Source organism: Taeniopygia guttata, chromosome Z, assembly GCF_048771995.1.
Source record: "Taeniopygia guttata chromosome Z, bTaeGut7.mat, whole genome shotgun sequence".
NCBI classification, from domain to species: domain Eukaryota; kingdom Metazoa; phylum Chordata; class Aves; order Passeriformes; family Estrildidae; genus Taeniopygia; species Taeniopygia guttata.
Genome location: NC_133063.1, coordinates 9,677,646 through 9,699,829, shown reverse-complemented (window position 1 = coordinate 9,699,829; position 22,184 = coordinate 9,677,646). Strand labels below are relative to the sequence as shown.

Here is a 22,184-nt window from a genome sequence, read left to right as displayed (position 1 = left end):
GTAAGTGCTGCGTGCTCCTGTCCCCGCCCCTGTAGGCTAGGTGGTAGGGCTGGGGCTGTGTCAGCCCATGGCAGGATTTTTGGCGAGGGGACCAGCTGCTGTACGTCTGGAGTTGCTGCTGTTCTCAGCCATCCTTCATTGATGGCCTGGCTCTTTTTAATACTTGAGGTCATGCAGGGCATGTGCACCGTAGCACGTGAAGTGATGGTGCTCTGTCCTTTTGGCTTCCAAGCTCACCTTCCTTCTGATGGGGCAGGTTCACTGGTGTGTGTAGCCTTGCTTTGAGGCACAGTTCACTGCCAGCCTCATGATGGGTACCAAGGCTCTTGGTGTGCCCCTGCAGACAGGATATGAGTCGATATGAGGGGAATGCTTGGGGAGCGATAGAGGCCCTTGAAAAGCCTTGTGCTTGTGACCCCAAGCTGAGGCCTCAGCCCCACTGCATGTGGGATGGGGCAGTCATATACTAAAAATACACTGTTTTTACGGAGACAGTTTCTCATTTGTTTATTTATAAACTTTTTACCTCCTAGTTCAGTGTTAAAGGTGAGGTGGTTCAAAGTCCTGTGTTACAATGGCATGGCAACTTCCATGATAGCTGTGTTTCTGACTGGCATGTAGCTGAAGCAAATTCCATAGACACTTGCCCAGTTGCAAACATTATGCTGTATTTTACTGGTCACTCTCTTCAAATTTTAACAAAACATTCTAGACACAACACTGGAAAGTACTGCAGTTGGGAACTCAAGTTAGAGAGGGAATAGCATTAATTGTTTTTTAAGCCTGCCTGTGTTGGTCTTGCGAGTATAGCACAGTTTTTCTCATGTATTGGAAATAAACATTCCTCTGTTTTCTTAATTGGCATTTTAAACTCCAGGATAATAGTCACATCACAGGAATTTCAGGTATGTTCTGAATGTTATCAGTCTAAATGATCTGTGTGTACATGTTTAAGTATGTAACATGATTGCATTGCCACACTTCCATGGCAACTTGATAAATTATATCTGTCCAGGTGGAATTCCAAAGAAATCTGCTTGTGATGGTGATGACATATGGTGAAAAATCTAGGATTTATTCTATTGTCTTAGTACATGTTCCTGGCTGGAAGCAACTTCTTTTGTTGAAAGTGATTGATTAAAAGTTAGCATCTCACTATGTTTTACACTGTATGTTATAATCTATTCAGTCTTCTTTAAAGTTCCTACATTAATACTAGCTATCCTCTTTTAGGGAACGCCTCTCAGCAAAAACAAGTGCTTGGGGCAAAATGTATCTCTTTCCTTTTATAAAATCACTGTTCAGTTTTAGACCCTACTGAAGCAATTTTCATCAAAAAATACGTATTTGTTGCTAGGTAACCTGCGGCTTTGTAATGGTCATAAATCTGTATGCTGCTCCCAAGCTCTTGTTGCAGGTTCTGAAACTTGTGGGCAAAAATTCTCAACCATGTTCAGGTTTTTTTCCCAGTTATTGTGAGAGGGAACTATATGTGACAAGCAGGAAATCTGAATATATCTAAGAAATAAAATCATTCCTGTGCCTCAAAAAGCCAACTGTGCCTGCCTGCGACAACATTTGTATGCAACATAGCTTGCCTTTTGTTCAATTGTGTTATTTTATCCCAGCAATGGATGTGAAACCTTTTTTATTTCACAGCCCTGAAATATAGAGTTTGACTGGTGAACTTGGTAAGTAGAGATCATAGTGGGCTGGCAGGAAACTGCTTCTCTTCTACACCTGTGATTCACTGAGGAAGAAAAATCAGGAGTTTAGTTAACCAAGTGTCTGTAGGCAATTGAAAACAAACTTCTCTAAGAAAGACATAATAAGGAGAACAGTCAAGATGGAATGAAACCCCCCAAAACTAGAGGTCTGCTGCTCAGAAGAATTCACAGACATGCTAAAAACATCTTTAAAACTCTTTTTCTTTTTTTTTTGTGCTGTGTGTAACCTAGCATAAACTAGTAATCATTTTAGGGATGAAAAAAATAACTAAGTGCTCTATAGTTCTGTCTTCATAGAAGTATGTTAATGTTTAATGATCCAATAATGCCTGGTTAAATGTTTGTGTTTCATTCCAGCATTGCTGTTTCAGTGTTTTGGTTTTTTTTTTTTCTGATTTAATTTACAAGGATAGAGTGCTGTTTTCCTTTATGTGTTGATCGGGAAGTGAGAAGTAGGGGTTTCAACAAACTCAGTGAACAATTTTATATCTTCCGTGGTTTGTCATCAGTAAAGAACTGGGTGAAAAGCTTAGTTGTGTGTCATACTTGAAAGAGTATGGAATGGGAAGGAGCTTCAAGGAGGTGCTTGTTTGGTGTGGTTACTTATAAAGGGCAAATAGCAAAGTATGGATAGTGGCAGATTGGTTAGCTGAAATTCCCAGAGGAAAAAAAAAAACTGTAAACTAATTGATTCAGGGAATAAAGGTGATGGAGATTTAAAGAGGTGGCAGACATGATTATATTATGCAAGATTTTAAACAAAGCCTGGTAAAATAACCACAGAGATGTAATGTATCAGGGATTTAGGAAGTTCTGATGTGTAACAGTGGAAACACAAATTAGAGCTGAAGAAGACAAACCCAAATTGCTATGCATCTTTTAGTAGTGAGGTGACTAACCTCTACAACAGATGCCCAGCGAGAGTCATCATTTCCAGATGTCTTTGAATTCAAATTGTTGGGTGGATTTTTTAATTAGTTAGGTCATACAGTTAGGTGGGTTTGGGGACTTTACCTGTGATGTTTACCTTCAGACAAGGGAGAGCAGAGTGTTTTAGAATTAATGGCTGAAGCAGTTCAGGTCCTCCAGTATGGTGGATAAAGAAATTATTGACTTCCATCTTTAGTGCTGGCTTGTGAGAGCTTAATTTATTTGCTTGCCACACAGAAGCTAAGGAGTGTGGGCAAGTTGAAACAACATGTGGTTGTATCCTGGATCAATCTGGCATCTCCTGTATTTGTGTAAGAATAAATGCAAGACCTGGTTTAAGACCAGCTCATTAGGCAAACCACTTGTGAATGGAGATCAAAAGAAATAGCTGAAATCTTCCTGAGCAATTGTCCTCTATTTGGATTTACACACACATGATGTGGGGAAATCCATGAAGTAATAACTGAGGGGGAAGTGTCTGTATGAAAGGATACTTAGATATGTTATCACCTATTACGTATTTGAACCTAACCGTTTCTCTGCCAGGTTTTGCAGCTGAAGAACCTGGGATACTTCCCCAAAACAAGCTGCATTATACTTCATCACGGGAAGTTCTTAAGATTTAAAAGCTGGGTTCATAGCATCTTGTCCTTTAAAAGACATTTATTTCATAATGAGCAACATTTTGCACTATCTCTGTTCAGTGGAGACAGAACAATGTAACAGTTCCTTGTACTGAATGCAGAAGACATTGCAAGATCCATTTCCACAGGTATTAAAGAAATTTTTGACATTAATCTCTCTTCTCCATTAGATAGGTTTGTTGGCACAGGTCAGTTATGGTATCTGGTAGTGCCTCAGGACAGGGACTCTGAACAAATAAATCCCTAGGCAGTTATACACTTAGAATCCAAACTCCCTATCCCTCACATGACAGTCTGGACAAACAGCAGCATTGGGGTCTGGTTTCTTCATACTTCTGATTTTCTGTTTTTTTACCAACTGCTTGCTGTGTGTTTAGCTGGTTCTACTGTTGGTGTTGTAATATGGTTGATGCATATTAGCTGCAACCTATTATTTTCTTAAGTAATATTTAAAATGTTAGTTTTCTCCAGTTTAATTATTATTAATGTACATATTGTTGGCTCCAGGCTGTGCTATAATCTCTGTTCAACTAACAGAACATAACCTGATAGTTCCAATACAGTTCAACCTACAGCCTAACAATTCTAGCTACTTTTGTCAAACAAGCACTCAGCTACTTTTAAATAATACAAAATTTTCAATGGCAAGACAGAATGTATCTAATACAGTAGAGAATAACTTGATTCTGTACAGTCAGAGTGGATCTAGTGCAAAATCATGTGAATATTGTGTGGCAGCAGCAATCAAGCAGACAACTGTCCAGCCAACCAGGCAACTGTTCAGGACAGCAGAGTTGCTGACTTGATGTACAAAGTTCTAAAAACACTGTCTGTGTGTAAGAAACAGGTGCCTTTCACTAGACTAGCAAAGTAATCTAGCTTTTTGAACTTCTGACATCTTGCATGAAAGTGATTGGACTCTGTACAACATTATTAATAGATTTTAGAGTTGAGCAGATGCTTGTCTTATTTCTGTATGTGGAAGGTCTCTATTTTATTTGATCTTTAAACTGAGAACAAGTCGTGCATTTAAGAGAATCTTGCAGCTGGTATTTCAAGGTGCACTGAGAAAACACTTGAAAGACATTTAAGCAGTGTTTGGGTTATTTGTATCAGACAACATTATTTCTAGAGATCCTAAATTACAATGATACCTCAATGTCTTATTCCCATGTTTAATCCATTGAAGAAGAGTTTCATGATGCCTCTCCGTACAGTTGGTTCTACTCTGAAATAGTCTTCCTCTCTGCATTTGGTTCCCACTGTTATATGGCTCTGTCTTTGAGTAAAATAAAAAAAAATACTCATGGCTGCTGGTTGTGCATGAATTGCTTAGGCAAGGCTATGCATAAAGGCAGGAAGTTACATTTTTTCTGCATATCTATGTTGTTATAGGGTAGCTGTAATGCAGCTTAGAAAAGCAATTTTTTTCGCATATGTTAGTCTCATGATTAAGAATCTACAGCAGTCTTGTGAACAGGAGGATATTTAGACAGGACCTGAGACTTTGGAGTCTTGGTAACTTCAGGGCTTTTTTTGGAATGATGCAGTGGGCTGTTCAGTTACAAGTACGCTTGGCATCTGCACTGTATGCACAGCTTGGAACACTCTCAGCTTTGGAAGCTATCCAAATTATCAGACTTTTGGGCACAAAGAGATCCAAGCAGAGAGAGGAAGGAGTATGAAGCAGGAAGACCTGGAGATTTAAGGAGGGGTGGTACACTTGTGTAAGAGTGTAACATGTGTATACCTTTGCAGTAAGCATCTCAATGCCATTGTAAGAAAGTTCCTCAGATACTGCCTTCAAACAAGGGGGTGGACTTGCTGTTCTGCTACAGCACTGGGGTCACCAAAAATGCAGCTTTCTTACTACTGCGTAATAGCACACATATTACCTGCAGACTTTTCTTCAAAACTGTCCAGATGAGGAAAGACATCTGTAATACACTATTTTACATATCCAGCTTTGGGTAAACTTGCACAGCAATTGTTAGCATTAGGACTGTTGTATATATGGAAGCAAAACCTTCTACAGGCTAAATAAGGTTATGCAGTTTACTATGATTCAAACGGTATTCTAACTCTAAATTAGAAATTAGGCACAGCAAGAACTGTATGGGAACTCATGTAAGTATTTTAGCCTGATTAATGAGGAGAAAGAATCTAGAAAGGAAAAATATGAAGCTGTGTTTCTCTTCTACAACATCAAGTTTGCATGTAATCTTTTTAGTTTGCAATCTGATCTTGTTGCCAGTTTACCATTGTATTTGCTGGGATCACTGCAGGAATGTCTGTTTTTACAAGATTCTATGCTCCCCAGGCTCACTGACAATGAGAGAGAGAATTTCAGTCTTGCTGCCCTGTGTCAGTGTGGGTGTATTCTTAACTAACAGTGTGCTAGGCATGGTTTGAAAGTGGAGGAAGTGACATGAGACTGAGCAGTTGAAACAGCATAATGGTGGATTCTAGCAAGAGATAGGAAAGGACTGTGGTGCAGATCTTCCTGGATTGTCACTGTTCTTGTAAATGATACCAATAGACAGTCTATTTACAAGGAAACAGACATAAAGTGTGGCTTTGGAGTAGTTGTGCATTGTCCAGGAAGTGTGGAAAATTATTTTACAAAATATATTCTGATAATGACATTACATGGGATACAATTTTTATTTTTTTGAGTTTGTTTTCTAGAGGGAACAATATCTGTTAATTGTTCTGCCTGTCCTTCCTTCAATAACTTTTAGATCTTCTGAAAAATCCTTGAAGGTGTATTTTCAAATTTAAAATACTGAAGTGGATAGGTCAAGGAAGCACCTGTTTCCTTCTGAGGGGAAAGCAGGTGAAACTGCATTTTTAAATTTTGAGCAGGAAATGCTGCATTGCCTGCTGTGTGAAGAGTGGTCTGCAATGCCCTGTGTGAAGCAGTGACACATATGGGATAGCAGGGGACTTCAATTACTGCCTGGGAATACAGGAGAGAAATGGAGGGGCAAGAAGGCAAGAACTGTTATTTGTATCAGCTTATTAGCAGTTCAGTTCTGTCCCTGTGAGTGTGTGGGCTTGTAAAAACTGAAGAGCAATGAAGAGCAATTCACCTTCACTGAGCACTAAAGCTTGTATGTGGGAGAATTGCTCTTGAAATTCTGTCATTAAATACTGGTGGGTTTTTTTTGGTGGTTTTTTTTTTTTCAGCATCTCACTATCAGTTCACAACTCTCTGAGAAATTTAGGCACCACATTTCCCAATTTGTGTTTCAATTACCTTTTAGATGAGAGGTGTCTGTCTCTGGAAGTCACCACTATGAATGAGGCCTATGATTCCTTCCAGGGGCAGAGCTAGTGCTGGTCTTTCTAATACTCAAATTTAGGACAAGTAGGAAAGGCTCTGTATACGCTCTATCTGTAGGGTAGTTCTCTAGAATCATATCCTAAAATTCTGATTTGTTAGCAAGGTATTAAATAAATGTCCTTGATTTATTTTCCCAGGTATTTTCAGGAATCTGACCATGTACAAATCACTCTATTAGAATGTTTTCCAAGGCTGTGAGATTTATTTTGAATAAAAAGTGGTATGTAGGCTACAGGGAAGATTATCGTACAGGTTCTTGAATTCAGTGCTTCGTGGACTAAGTGGAATTCTTTATTAATATGGAAAACAAATCAAGACCAAACTTCACAGTCTTGCTGTATGCAGCCTGAGCTTTGTCCAGGCTTCAACATCAGAGATGTTTCTGATGTCTAGTTACCTGAATATTACAGGAAAATATAATTTTTAGGAAACATCTGCTTAGGGCATGTTTGGGATGTGGGACCTGGAGGTTCCTGGAGGTCAAAAAGAGAAATTTGGCATTTGTCAAAAATATCATGTTGTAAAAAAAAAAAACCCAGACATACCCCTGCAAAAAATCTCCAACCAATACAACACAACACCAACCGAACAAAATAACAGCACAACTCCCCCCCATGTGATATTTTTAATCCTTGTTGGCCACCATGATGATTAGATGGATAGAGCACCTCTCATTTGAGGAAAGGTTGAGGGAACTGAGGTTGGAGAAGAGAAGGCTTTGGGGTCCCCTAAATTGAGCATTCCAGTATCTGAAGGGAGCCTACAAGAAATCTGGAGAGGGACTTTTACAAGGGCATGTAGTGACTGGGCAAGGGAAAATGGCTTCGAGATAAGAGTAGATTTACATTATGTTTTAGGAAGAAGTTCTTTACTGTGAAGGTGGTGAGGCACAGGCACAGCTTGTCCAGAGAAGCCATGGATACCCTATCCCTGGAAGTGTACAAGGCCAGGTTGGATGGGGCCGTGAGCAGCCTGGTCTATCTAAAGATGTCCCTGTCCATAGCACAGGAGTTCGAATGAGATGATCTTTAAGTGCCTATCCAACCCAGGCCATTCTATGATAATATAGAGTGACTTCTCCTGTAGCTAGGGACTGTTTTTTTGTGAATACAAATTCTCAGAGAGGATGAAGAATTTTCCTTACATCGTGTTAAATGTGATAACTGTGATGTTCTCAGAGATATAGTCACAGTTTTTAAGTGCCCTTGTCTTCTGTATTTTTGCTGATGGACACATGCTGTCATTTGTGATGTTGGTGAACTTAGTTGCAACTCACAAAAGTTGAGAGGAATATATGGTCTGCCTTTATGCAGTTATTTAAGTATGTGCCTGCCCGTGGCAAGGAGGTTAGAACTAGAGAATCTTTAAGGTATGTTCCAACCCAAAACATTCTGTTATTTAATATTGATAATATAAAAATATATGTCAATACAAATAAGTCTTTAAAATAAATATCCCCTAATAAATTCTCCTAAGGCCTGGTGGGCAGGAAAAGTCTTTTAGGTTTTTTGCTTCATGTTGTTTATTATAATTATTCTTGGATTCTTCTAGAACAGTGTGTCCTTAATCACAGTAGCCACTAAATTAGTGAAATAGCTAACAATTCTGCGCTGATGTTGCTGTTTTAAACATTATTAGCAGTTCAGTTCTGTCCCTGTGAGTGTGTGGGCTTGTAAAAACTGAAGAGCAATGAAGAGCAATTCACCTTCACTGAGCACTAAAGCTCAAAAAAGACTACCTCTATTTTTTTCAGCATGTGAAGTCTCATTTGTTCCCTTCTTTTTCATTCCCTTTAAAATGTTTGGATTAGTCAGATAGAGATACCTGTGAAATTATGCACTTATATGTTTTCTTTGGTTTCTTCCTGTGGCTGCATATGCAAATCATGCTTTTGTATATGCAGATACCTGTTTAAGCCTGTGTTTAATATGATAATATTTTTCAGACTTTTTTAAAGACTGTAGAAGAACAAAGACTATGCATCAACAGTGAAACTTGCAACTCAGTTAATATATAATAGAGGGATAAACCAACCACAGTCTCAGCCTGTATTTAATTTTCTGGGGGGTGGAGTGATTATTAGGTTTTTGATCTTGTATCTGCTGATTAACTTTTTAGCTAGAGTTATGGTTTTTGATTTGTCATCTTGTCTGGTAACTGAGCTGTACTATTTTTCTCTGTCTTCTGACTTTTAAGTAGCAACCTGCAAGGAAGAGCCCCTACAAGTGTTGTCTAAATCCTTATTGGCGTCTTTTAATAACTGCACTTCTATTTATGTGTTAAAGTTATTTTGATTGATGTTACTGATGCCTCAAAATACTGCTGCTATGTGTACAAAAATAGAAAATAGTATTATATATGTATGGGATGCCATAGAACAGGCTTGAACAGAGCAGGAATCAGTAGCTGTAGGAGCTCATAGTCCACACTCAGAATGTAGATCTTGCATTCTGTCAAGAGATAAGCCACAGGTCTTTGACAATAACCCTGACAAATGCAACTGATCTCAATAGCAATTTGGAATCTGGATGACTACCTTCTTGGGATTCCTAATAGCTGTGTTTTCATTTTGACAGACAGGATTTGTGACAAAGGTGGCTGGATTTGGCAGAGCAGGGAGCCAAATTAAATGTGTCCTGCTCCAAAGGTCATCCTCTGTGTATGAATGCTGTCTTTAGCTGTGCTTAGAAAATTTCAACATGTTGCCATTCCTCTGATTGTGTCCAGGCATGTGTACTTGCTATGTGGCAAGTACAGCATTAGAACCGGGATAATCTGACTAGCTGAGACTTCTAGGAGGGATGCATTGGTAGACAATGGATGCTGTCCATCATCTTCTGCTTTCTATCCAGTGTTTGTCAGTCAGTAACATGAAAGATCTGTTTGGAGACCAGTCAAACGACTGCCGAATGACTTCCAGTCATTTGCCTTGGAAGTGTGTTCAGTCAAAGCTGGAAGGGGCACTGCATGCTGGCCTAACCTGGGGTCTCCTGTGCTTGCCTTGGCCTCTGAACTGTAGAAAACAAATGCCTGACTGAGATCAGTTTGCTGGGCAGCGGTTGAAAGATTGTTGGAAGAAATATAAACAAAAAAAATGCCGCTTTCTGGAAAGCTAATGAGCTCTGCTGAACACGGGAGCACACTGGTTGTCACACAGAAAGACCTGCCCCTACGTGCCTGTGGGGAAGAGGTGACAGCATGGTGTTATCACAGTGGATCTTCCCTGTGTGGCATGGAGGTGATCAAGATCATGGTCTGCAGAACCCCCACTGCACATGCAAGGCATGTGCCTGTGATATTTGTGTAACATTGACACACTTTTTCTTTCTCAGGATAGCATGAGAGGGGTATGAGAACACTGTATTAATACCATCTGTCATGAAGCAAGTGTTTTGTTTAACTAGAAAATTCATGTACGAACCTTCTATTTCATCAAAAGTTTTTGTCTGTTCTTTGTCTAACCAAGCATAGAGGCTTGGAAGGTGAGCTCATTAAGCTAAAAGTAGCTTATGGGGAGATGGCAGAAAGATTTGCAGAGTATGAACTCTTTTTCTGGTTGAGATCTCTGAAAACAGGAAGAATAATCCTCTGAAATAGGGTTGTCAAAAGGAGTTCAGACATTTACAGTAAGTATATTATAACAGAACTAGCAATCATATTCATTTGAGGTTTTCAAAATTTTGGGTTTTTTTTGAAAGAAGTAGAAATGCTTGAGACTTCCTAGAAGTGGAGAATTTATAGCTGTTAGCAAGTATAGAATAAATCAAATTCTGGCACTGGCCAGCTCCTACATCTAGGTTGCAAATTACTGAATTTTAATACATATTGAAACAGTACAGTCAGCTGGGGACTCCTGACAGCTCAGCGTTGTGAATCCACTTGTAATAAGATATACAGTTCCAGGAAAGGTGGAGCAGGCTGCTCTTTTTGCCTGACTGAGTGCTGAAAAGTGGGTTTGGGATTTGCTGTGGGACAGTGTTGTTTAGGCTGGAGGGTTTTGGGTTGCATTTTTTTGGAGGGAGGGGGGTTTGTTTGACAGCATCTTTTACGTATAATTTTCCTCCTAGTGTACTTTGGACAAAGGGAGAAGAAGAAATGTCAAATAGCTGTGCCAAGTCTACTTTTCTGTTTCATGTTCTAGTAGTTATGCAAAGGATTGTCGAGTACTATGTGTCAGTGTTTGCGAAGGAGAGCAGCACAGAGCACATACGATCACCTAGCAGCTCTTGAGAGGGTCGGAGCAGAAGACAACATGGATGGTGTTTCATCTGCATCAATTTTGGAAATAAAACTGCCCTTGTGACTAGGAAAGATTACTGCTGGGTGATGCACATTGTTGTCTTTGTCTCAAGTGTGTGCAGCTGCTGTCACTTGATTTGCTGCTTGGGCATATGCTGCCAGGCGGGGGGTGGGGACTGTTCTCCTTTGTGTTAACTGTTTTTTGAAATAATGAGGGAGTAATTTTGGACACCAAGTGAAAGAAAGAATTATGTTTTTCTCTCTCGATGATCCATGTCAGTCTGGTGATTTCTGGTCAAAAAAAAGCTTCCAGTCACTTTAGACTCTGAGCAAAGGAAAACACAAAAAACCCATAATTGAAACGTCAGTCTTGGTAGTAAAATGAGCAAAATAAGTAGTATAAAATTGCAGTGTGCCAGTGTTGCAGGGCCTGAGTAATGACACTGAAGTGTGTTAGACATTTTGTTTCCTAATCTTAAAGGAGATCTCTGCCTTTCCTAATAGAGTGCTCATTTATGCCATGGCAGTTGTGCAGGTGTTTGATCTGTGAATACTTGTGTGTCCTGTTTTTCTTCTCTGACTGGTGGGATATGCTGGCAGCAGGAGACAGAAGCAGATGCTGCCTCAGTCTCTTAGCTGGCAATGTACTCCTGGTTCTTTGTTGAAAAGATTGAAACTGTTGGAATAGCACTGTGCTGTAAGTCTTACTAGTGCTTGTCTTAAAATTGTAAAGTAACTCAGTTGAAAAATGCCTCGTAAATAAAGTAAGCAGTCAGGGCAAAACCCTTTAGGCTTGCCCTGCTTTAAGTGATGAGTTGGATAGGGTGATCTCTAGTGGTTCTTTCCCACCTGAATAATCTTATGATTTCATAGGGATTCTGATGTTGAAGCCTGCCTCTGCCTGCTTTTGTTTGCTTCAAACTCTTTTGCCTGCTGTAGATTCTATCTCTGTGCTCTGCAATAATTCTCATATGAGGACTTCTGCCTTTGCCCCAGTCTGCTTGTCACATCCCAGAAACAAAGATCAGCTCTACCACTTCAGTTGTAGGGAGGAATGATTCCTATGACTTGAATTGACTGATAAAAAACCTATAGATGGGACCTACAGCATACAATGATTTTGCAGTGGTCAGGAAAGCATAGTAATGTATGGTCAAATGTGAGATTTTCTAACCTTCAGATTTTTTTAATCTCCTAGTGGAGGAATAAAATGTGTTCTGACAGATAATTTCTTTTTGCTATATTTTGTCTCTGTTCACAAAATATAAATAACAATAATGTTCCTTTGAGAGAAAGAATGGCACAGGTGGGTTTCAGGGTTTCAGTTCAGCCAAGAAATTTGTTTTGTGTCTTGTTTTTTTTCAGGTGGAACATAAGATGAAAAGGCTTCTTACTAATGCAGTGAAAAGAGTAGCCTTAGAATATTTGTTTTAAAAATTTCTGGCAATATTTTCAGTTGTAGCTTATAAACCTTAAAAGCAGAGGAGGTGCAAAGGAAAGAGTGCTTTCTTTCTTTAATATTAGCAGACTTCTCTGATAAGATTTGCACTGGATTGAATTTGCTGGCTGGTTGGCTCTTTCTAATTTATCCATCCCAATTATTCCATTGCTTGTGCTAGTCAGAAATCCTTTTGACGTGGATTCTGCCTTTATGAAGTTTCCGGTATAAACAGGAGCACACTTCTGTTTCAGTACCATTTAGTAACTGATCTGTAGCAATTGTGTATTTCTCCTCTGAACCAAGACTGTACTTTGAAGATGGCATAGGATGCAGCCAAGTGAAGCTGCTTTTATTTGCTGATAGGATATCATTGCCTTCTGCTTTGCACATCTGACTGGAGACTTCAGTAACAGTTACTTTCCTGTCTTTCAGGTATTGATAGCTGATGACTACTCAGATCCGTTTGATGCCAAAAGTGAGTTGAACAGAATGGGAAAAGGGGAGAACACTGGCTATATGGAACCATATGAAGCCCAGAGAATAATGGCTGGTAAGAAACGACAGTTGCACGTGTGAGCTCCAGTTGCATGGCAGTTCACATGTGTTTTATAGCTGCTGTGAAACAGAAATGTCGTTTGGCACGGGAAACTGTTTCTGAAGATGCTTAGTGGGCAGCAGCCACATAAACACTGCATTTTCCTGCATGTGCCTTTATACCTAAAAATACCACTCTATACCTCGCTTTTAAATATAGAATTTTTGTACTGTGGTGTGATAAGATGAAAAAATAAGAGTAATGGGAGTTGGCACTATGAAGGCTGTCATGTGTGTATGTGGTTGAGATGGCCAAAGCATGACATTGTGTTATTCCACTTAAAAACAGTTGATCAGCTTGCTTATGGAATTTTTTCCTCAATCAGATTTGGACTTCTTGGTGTTGGAGGAGGGCTGCAGAGCTACATCTTTCTGTAGCTTCCGTCTTTCCTTCCTTGCTTCTCTGATGTTTTTTTACCAGTAGTCAAAATGAGACACTGTAGGATGCCTGTGAGCCTTTAATTGCTGTTCTTGGTAGTGTCCTTCCTTTTCTATCATGTAGGGAAATGTTAGTGGTGATATTGTTGTATGCCTTTGAACTATTTAAACTCCTTGTGCCAGCATTATGCAACTCTGTTTTTTATGTATTTTGTTTATCAGGATCAATACCCTAGTTGTTGGCTGTGCAGTCTATAAAATGTTCTGAGGTATTGGGCCGTATGTTTTTAATTTGTGACAATTTGACCAGTCAACACTTACCTTTGTGCAGATCAAATGTGCATTTCTTGGATGTACAGCAGGTCCTTTTTTTCTCATTTTGCGGTAAAAGTCACTCTCGTGCCCAGTTAAGTTGATTGTATGCTTTCCTTTTCTATTGGCAGCTCCTGTTTTGGGCCCTCAGGAAAGATTAATCAGTGGGGGAAGATGAGGCTGTTGGATGCAAAGATCCTTTTTTCATGCAAGTGTTCATATTTTTCTTTTCTTAAAGCATTTCTGAAGAGAGACACAGGAAATGACATGGAAACAGTTATTTGGAAGTTTTCAGTACGTTATAGAAGGGCTGGGAGCTGTTACTTCTCATTAGTGTAAATCTATTAATTATAAGTCAAGGAATTTCTCAGAAAATCAAATTAGTCCAAATAATTTCTTGCTCTTTATACAGCAGTGATGAGCACTTGTAATTTAAACTATTTAGTTTGTAGTGCATTGGCTTATTTCTTCCTGCATTTAGGACTGGAGTTTGTTCTCTCTCCTTTTTCAGATTAGTCATAGCAAATTAGATATTTAGTGGATGATACTGGATGGTTTAACTGCAGTAAGGGACAGTAGGTTTATGAGCCATTGCAATTAGAAGATATCCTTTTGCCTAATTGGTGCTTGGTGCAACTGATAAGCTGTTATATCTGCTCCATGTCATGATAAAGGAAACATGAGGAGCTCTCCAAGATCTTAAAGGCACTTTTGAAAATAGGGTTTAATTGATTGTAATGATAGAGCAAGTGTTCTGCACATTCATGTGATGCAGCTAGTAGGAGGTAGATGATTGATATACCTGTGAAGATGTTTAGTGTTTTGAGATTTGGGTATTTAGTTTCCAGTCATCTTGTCCTAATGTAGATAGAGAAGGTCTCGCCATAAACGTCCATGGCGTCAGGTTATGTTGACTGTATTCAAGCATGTAGTTTTATGTGTGTGGATTTTATTATTACTCTGGTGTTGCCTTTGCACTTTACTTGATAAATGAAAATCCAAAGGCATCTTGTTGGAGAGTTTTTAAAGGTTCTGTTTATATTCACCAAGTGAGTTCTATTATGTATCTACTGCTTCTGAAGAAGACCTTTTGATTAAAGTTTGACTTGCCTCAAAATATTTACTCCTTTGTTATGTTTGTTAGTTTTGTTGTCTGATGAATAGAAAAACATCTGATGGCTATCTGTTTAGCCTGACTAATCTGATTAAATCATTCTGATTGCATTTAAAGTGGCTTAATCCTAGAGAGCAGGACTTTGCATAGCCCAGCAGAATGCACTGTTGGAGAGACAGAAAATAAAAGAGCTTTTTATCAGTTTTTCGATGTTACTCGTGCACCCTAACTCTTGAACTCTGGAGACCCAGTGTAAGGGTAGTTGAAATACGACCCTAAAACATTTGTGCATGCTTTGTGCTCCTTGAGTTAGTAGAGGATTAGGCAAAAGCAGGTGTCCATATGAAATAAGACCCTGTGCTTTCAATATGAGAAAGGAAGCTTACCTCTGAATAGAAATGCATGATGTCTGAAGTAACTAATATTTTTATTCAGAGCTTATCCTTTCTTCCTAAAAGTTCTGTGGTCTTGCAGTTGTCAGGCAGTTTGTTCTGAGTTGATGTTTAATTTAAAAGAATAGGCAGTCCCTGAGATGATTCATTTCAATTAATTATTGAACAGTCTATCTGTTCCCATGCTGTCTGTGGTTAGAATTGAGTTCAGTCAGGCTTGAAGTTTCTTCTGCTGATAGTGCCAGCCAAAAATCCCCAGATTTGTGGTTGTGATGACTAGAAAAAAGAGCAGCCTTTAGGAAAAGGTTTGGAAAGGCTTCTCAAAGACTTGACCTGAAGCTAAGGTAGAGTATGTTGATAACGAATGCATGTTGATAAGAAGCTATCATCTTTTGTGGCTGAACACACCTGCTGTGGTATTGATATTTATAAGTGTCTGTCCCATCTTCAGGAAATCCATGACAAAGGTTCAGAGAGAATCCCTGGCAGTCCAATTCCTGAAATGCTCTGTGGTGGGAATCTCAGTTTGGCTGGGTGTGTACCCAACGCCACAGTAACAGATGTTGCATCTTTGCCTTATCCACAACCTCCTTGGGATTTGATGTCCCAGAGTAACTACATGAGCATAAAGGAAATTCTCTGTGGTATATGACGTGAAGTATCCTGGACTGTGCATGGAATGAGATTGCTATCAAGCGTGCCATGACAGCAATAGGGATAGTTACAATGCTGATTTCTAGGGATCCTGGGTAGCTGACCTTACTTCTCCCCTGGTGTCAGTGTGTAGCTGCTGTGGTGACATGTGGCCTGTCACAGAAACAAGCCTGTGCTGCTTTCCCTAGACTGTAACCAAGCATCACTGCTTGGATCAGATGTAGGATGTTCTTCATGCTTGAGAGAGAGCTCTGCAGAGAAGCAGTGGCTGGAGATGCTGCATTTGAACAGAAGTGAATGGCATAGACACTGTCAGGTCATAGTGATGGTGATCATAACATCCAGGCTCTGTCATCCATTTCTCTCCGGGAATGCTAGGGGAGGGGAAGTTAAGTGCCCTTTGAGTATTTACTCCCATCAACCTGCACTGAATGTGCAGAAGACCTGGAGAAGGGTCTGTTTGTTTTCTGTGGTAATCCCTTACCTGAGAGGAGAAAAGGTTTCCTTAGTTCATGGATATGACTATGGCAGTGGCTGGGGAAAACGTGTGCATTTTTTTCCTTTAAAATCCCCTAAAAGCCAGAAGGCCCTATTCTATGTGTAGCCTTACAGTCGTGCCTTTCCTCTTTCTCCTGATAGCTGTGCATGTTGACATAGCTCTTCCAGGCATCTCTGCCTTTCAGAAAGAATTAACACCAGTCCTCAGATTGCATGAAACATTTGCAATCAAATGCCAGATCAAGGCTGCCTATACTACAGCCTTCTGTGTGCTGCATCATAGAGTGCATCTAAAACTTGGAGAAGGATCCAGTTTTGGATCATTATTCTAATGGAGATATGCTGCTAGGCAATTTGTTGCACAAACAATTGTGTCATCTTAAGGTATGATAAGGAATACTGGCTACAGAGATTGAGTTTATAAACTGCATCTGTTGTCCTACTTGGTGCTTGGATTTGAAGAGAGCATCTTGCTTCCAAAAGAAGATATTTTATGCCCTGAGTAACCTCTAAAGTTACCCTGATCAGAACAGCTTATGATCTCTTGAGTATGAAGCCCCTAGCATGATACATACTATAATATATAATTCAGCTTACTTAAACAACTGTAAAATTAAGGTCATTTTAAGTCTCAAAATAATTTGAAGCCACATCATGAAAAATGGTTGGTAAGGGGTAGGGGTGTGTGGTGAGAGAGGAAGTAGAAAGGATTATCGGGATATGATGCCTACCTTGAGAAAAGTGTGCTGGCAAAATCACTTTTGTTTTTTCCTGGATCAGGAATTGTGTCTTCTGTTCTGTAGAATAGTCAGGGAAGGAAAAATAGGGAAGGTTAAGCCCTTGAGTTAGGACAATGATTTGAAAGGCAAGTTGAGCATGTGGAGCATCAGTGCCTTGATTTCTTAGAGATCTGGGAATGCCTCAGGTCTGTGCCCTGATAGTCTTGATGTACATCATGTTTTTCCTTTGGTTTTATAGATATGACCTAGGACTCTGCTAGAGACATCAGCTTCTTTATGAGGTTCTGACCTCTAGCTCATGCATCTGCCTCAAGGATGTGGTAGCCAGGGAGTAAAAAAACTCTATTGTGTCTCAGAATTCTGAATACTTAAATGGGTAGCATTTCTGCCAACAGTTGCTTTCCCTGAGATGTAATATACCATGTGGTATTTCTCATGGAGCAAATGCTATGTTGTGCAGACTTAAGAAGGCTGTCATAGTACTATTAATAAAATATACACTCTGCCTCTGTTCTGATCAGGGTTACTTGAGAGGGTCCTGAGGGTATAAAATACCTCCTTTTGGACAAAGTAGGTGTTACAGGAGGAAGGAATTCAACTTACTACTGATGCATTTTTCACAAGAGTCTAGTCACACAACTGTCCTGGGGACTGGGCATGTTAGATCTTGTGGGTGGGATGTGCCAACCTGTGAGATTAGGGAAAGTGCTCAGTGTGCATTTGGCAAGTCCCAAATCGACACAGAAGCATGTTGCCACTACTCCTTGAACACTGGAAAATCTAAATAAGTCACAAAAAGGCTTCTGGCCATAAATGGAAAGCTGAATTCAAGTTTCAAACTGAATAGATAAGCTTGTGTGAATGCTCTAGGGTTGAGTGATGTGGGAGAAGGATCTGTGTAATGGACCAGAATAGCTGGGATCTATTCCTGGGGATGTTCTGGAGCATTAGGATCATGGTACAGAGATACCTGTTTTCTTGCCTGTGTTGTTCAATGCTTTCATCAACCTGAGCAATTACACACTTGCACTACTAGCAAAAGTGAGCATAAACTAAGGGAAGTGTGTGATGAGGAAGGGCAGGGGTTTCATCTAGAGGGGCTTTAATGAATGTGAGCATTTTGTCAACGGGAGGTCTTTTAAAATTAAACCAGGGGTTATTAGAGAGAATTACAAGAGAAAAATCGCAGCCTTGTTCATAGGCTTACAATATTAGCACCCTCTTATTTTCTTCTTTTTCTATGTATTTATCATCCTGTCTCCATATGCATTATCCTGGCTGTGCTACGGAACAGCAGTGAGGAAGTCTAACGAGCTCATACTTAGAGATTTTGTGCTTGGCCTTTTTTCTCTGAGGATGCAGAAAGTTGAGACTCCTCTGTTGGTGCAGACAGTGCTAGAAGAGTAAATGCCTTCCTGCACTTCACTGTTTCCTTCTAGGGACTGAGATAAGAGTCCATGGCTGCATCACAATGGAATCTCTAATGCATGACAGGCAGCCTAGCAAAAGCAGTGCTCCTGCCTTAACTGGGAGCTTCCCATGGACATGCTGGGAGAAGTAGCTCGGTCTTCATGCAAGCTATCACAGAAATGCTGGGAGTATGGGGAAAACAGCATTCCCATGAACCTGGACCTACTTCAAAAGGTCTTGGGTGTCAGTTTCCCTGTAACTAGAAAGGCTGTTTTTTTGTTCAGACATGTAACTTCATCTGAATAGTCACTAGAGCACACTGGTGGTGAGTCAGATCTTGTAAAATTCCTTACCAGGTGGCCTCTGGCATGTTGCTTGTTGGCACCGGGTTTGCAACTGCAAATAATATCAGAAGAGCAGTGATTGCTGCTTTGATATGGCTTCGATTAGGATGCCTAGATTAGCACGTACAGCATGGGAAGTTTAGGAAGAATATTTCTGGCCTATTGAAAATCACTGAGCCTAGCAAGCTAACCAGGTCTCTAAGCACTGTAGTGGCTCTGTGTAAGATTTTCTGTTTGTCTGCACTTGAGCATGGCAGACAGCTGTAACAAACACAGGAGAAGCAGTGTATTTGTCCACTAAGCTCAGTGGCTGGCATCATTTTCAAAAAACTTTAAGCTCTTTCTCTTGTTCCTAGATTTGTGTGTTTCAATTATTATTCTGTTTGAGGGTCTAACAATAGGCTGGCCATGACTGGAAATGAGCCCCAAATGAGAATTGATCCATTGTCAATGCACTTCATGTCATATTGTGAATTCCTCATTAGCACCATTATCATCCGGTTTCCAGATGACATGAATAGACCACACATTGGTCATTCTAGTAGAAATTTTTTAAGATTTTTTTTTTTTCCTTTAAAAGCGTGGAAAAGTGCAAGGTAACCCTTCACTCTTGAAATTCAATGTGTATGTGCTCTCATCTCAACATTTGCAATGTGGAGAGCCACTGGGTAGGATTTGAAGAAGATCAGTAGCACACAGAAGTGAGTTTGTGATTGGCAAGAAGGTGGTTTTATTTACATGTTGGGAGTTTCCTATAGAACAGCACTGGGAATCTTGGGGAGCTCTTCCTAGAAGTGAAAAAGGAGGGATGTCTGATATATTCTGAGCATTCCCCATCATTTGGAGCATAGTGCTAGTGTTACTGTCACCTGCTGCTGTCCTGCAGTGCAAAATTCACTGCATCTCATGAGAAGTGAGGACATATGCTCTGAACAACTGTACTTCTTTAAAGTATGCTAGATGCAATGTTAATTAGAAACCTCCTGGGCTTTAGCATCTATTACAAGTTGTTTCTTATTTAATTTGGAATTTGGACAGACATTCCACTGGACAGTAATTTAAAGGAAATAAATTGTCTAGGAACAATTACAGAAGAGAGCTTCTTCCTTGGCATTAGGTCTAATGTGCATGAATTGAGTAATGTTTAAAATAGTGCTGGACCTGCTTCAACACAAGTCCTTGTGTTCTCTGAGCAAAGCAATGGATCTCACACGTGCTGTGAAACCCCACCAGTTTAGAAGCATGTCCAGTTGCCAGGATCGTCAGTACTTCTCTTTCTGTCTCCATGAGCACTTCGTGCCCAATCAGTGATTGTGAGAAGATAAAGCCAGAAAGGGGAGAGCCTAGTTTCTCATGTAGTGAGAGACTGCAATATGTTATGATTGCTACAATTAGGTGCATCACTGGCTGGAAACTAGCTGTGCATAAAATTAATAAAATTTCTTTATGTTTAGAAATGTCTCCTCCCCTAGAAAGATTTAAGGTGTCCTCTCTAATGTTTAATATTACAAGTTTAAATTAATGTTTGTTTTTTTGTGGGTTTTTTTTTTTTTTCTGTTTCAACACCTTCATCTTGCTCTTTTGTTTTGATATAGTTTGGAAATGGACTAAATGTGAAACTTGAATCACAAGCCTGAATAAAAATTGAGTTTTTCACAGTTTCTTGACTCTTGTTCAGGTTTAAGACAAACTTTGTGCCCAAAATAATGGAAACAAGGTGTCCAGAACTTTGGAAATGTACAATAGAATTGTAGTAGACTATTTGAGGATGCATGTTGAAGGACTTCATTCAGTTTCCTCGCTCACTATCTGATGAATCTGGCTTATGTACTTGCATAAAAACCAAAATGAAGGAAGAAATGGATGTTTGGGAAAGAGAAACCAATGAGGTCAAAATGCTATTTACCGCTTGCCTGCTGTCTGGAAGACTGGTGTTGACAAAGAAGCAGAAGTTTCAAGCCACTTTTGATGAAAATGGGTAGTTTGACAAAATCTATCTGCTTTCCCAATACAAGCAACATGTGTAGTGTATGCAGGTGCTTTTTTCCCTGGTGCCTACCTGTGCTTTGCATACAGCGTTGCCTGTGGCATAGGGAGTTATATTTATGTTTCCTAATATGCTGCTTTGATACTCTTGTCTGTTTTCACCTGCCAGTTACCACAGGTCTTCCCTCTACTCCATCCTTCTCATCCTCAGATAAGTTTCAAGATTTTTGAATTGCTTTTCTTAAGAACAATGACGTTTTTAATATAGGATGTGAATTGTCTGTCCCTTCAAGACAGCAATGCTTCTGGCAGCAGTTTGAGTGGCACTGAGGTCTGTGTGATCAATAGGATCTGTAATTTTAGCACTCCAGCAGCTGAGTCTTGATAAATATGAAAAAGAGAACTGTGACCCTAGAGTGAAAATAATTCAGTGAATTGGAATATTGGTATTCTTTTCATTACAAAGGTGAAAGAGCTACTGTTTCTTCATTTTGTGTCCTGCTGACCTGTTCAAGTCCTTTTAATCTCCCTCCCATCCCACCTCTACCTTCCTACCCCCATCTACTACCCCCTAGTACCCTCTAGTACCATGTATGCTGAATTTGAAGGTGTCTCACTTCTCTGGTCATCTAGGGGGATAGAAAATATGTACTTCATCTTGGTGCAAAGGATTTTCTTAGGTAGAACGTACATGAATGTATATGGCCATGAAGGGATCCTCTGCCTGCCCTGTAGAGGTTGGTGTGAGTTGTATTAAATTGGATAAAGTAAATAAAAATGAAACTGCTTTGCATTTTCCCTTGTAATCAGACTTCTGTAGACTGTGATTCTTTCTGATTTAATCAGTGTTCCATCTGTTCCTTCCATGCCTGGAAAGGCTTAGAGGCAGTGAACACAAACTGAAGCAAGAGGTTCATTGAATACAAGGAAAAATAAATCTTACTATGAGAACAGTCAAATTGTGGAGAAGGATGCTTAGTGAGGTTGTGTAGTCTCCATCTTTGGAATTTTTTTAAGACTGGACTGAGAAACCAGAATGTGAGCAACTTTGGCTCCATAGCGAAGACCTGGTTTGGGTAGCACATTGAACAAGATGACTTCCACTTCCTGAGATCTTATTTAACCTATTCTATGAGCCTGGAACTGATTTGTGAAAGTGAGAAGTGGCTGTGAGAGTCAGCATATCGCACAACTAGACTGCTGGAACCCATGTTTTTTAGTCTCAGTCAATTTCCAGCTTCATCACCATGACAGTATGGCCCCGGTACTGGTCCTTTTAAACTTTATCTCTGGGAAGACCAGACAGGTGACTGTGAGGCACAAGGAAACGGTCTGCTGAAATGTAGCTTGAGCAGGGGCTTATGCACAAATATTTTGGCTTTGTGGAGGTAACCCTAGAAGTGCAGAATCCACGCTGAAAGCATGCTGCTGCAGC

The 22,184-nt window shown here is 39.9% G+C and overlaps 1 protein-coding gene across 1 annotated transcript in view; it reads left to right on the top strand.

Moving 5' to 3' along the window:
* Positions 1 to 22,184, top strand: part of SHB (SH2 domain containing adaptor protein B) — a 57,663-nt gene that overhangs the window by 964 nt on the left and 34,515 nt on the right. The window contains exon 2 of the mRNA XM_030257719.4: positions 12,760 to 12,877. Coding sequence (XP_030113579.4) covers positions 12,760 to 12,877 — 118 coding nt within the window. The remainder of the gene's footprint in view (positions 1 to 12,759; positions 12,878 to 22,184) is intronic.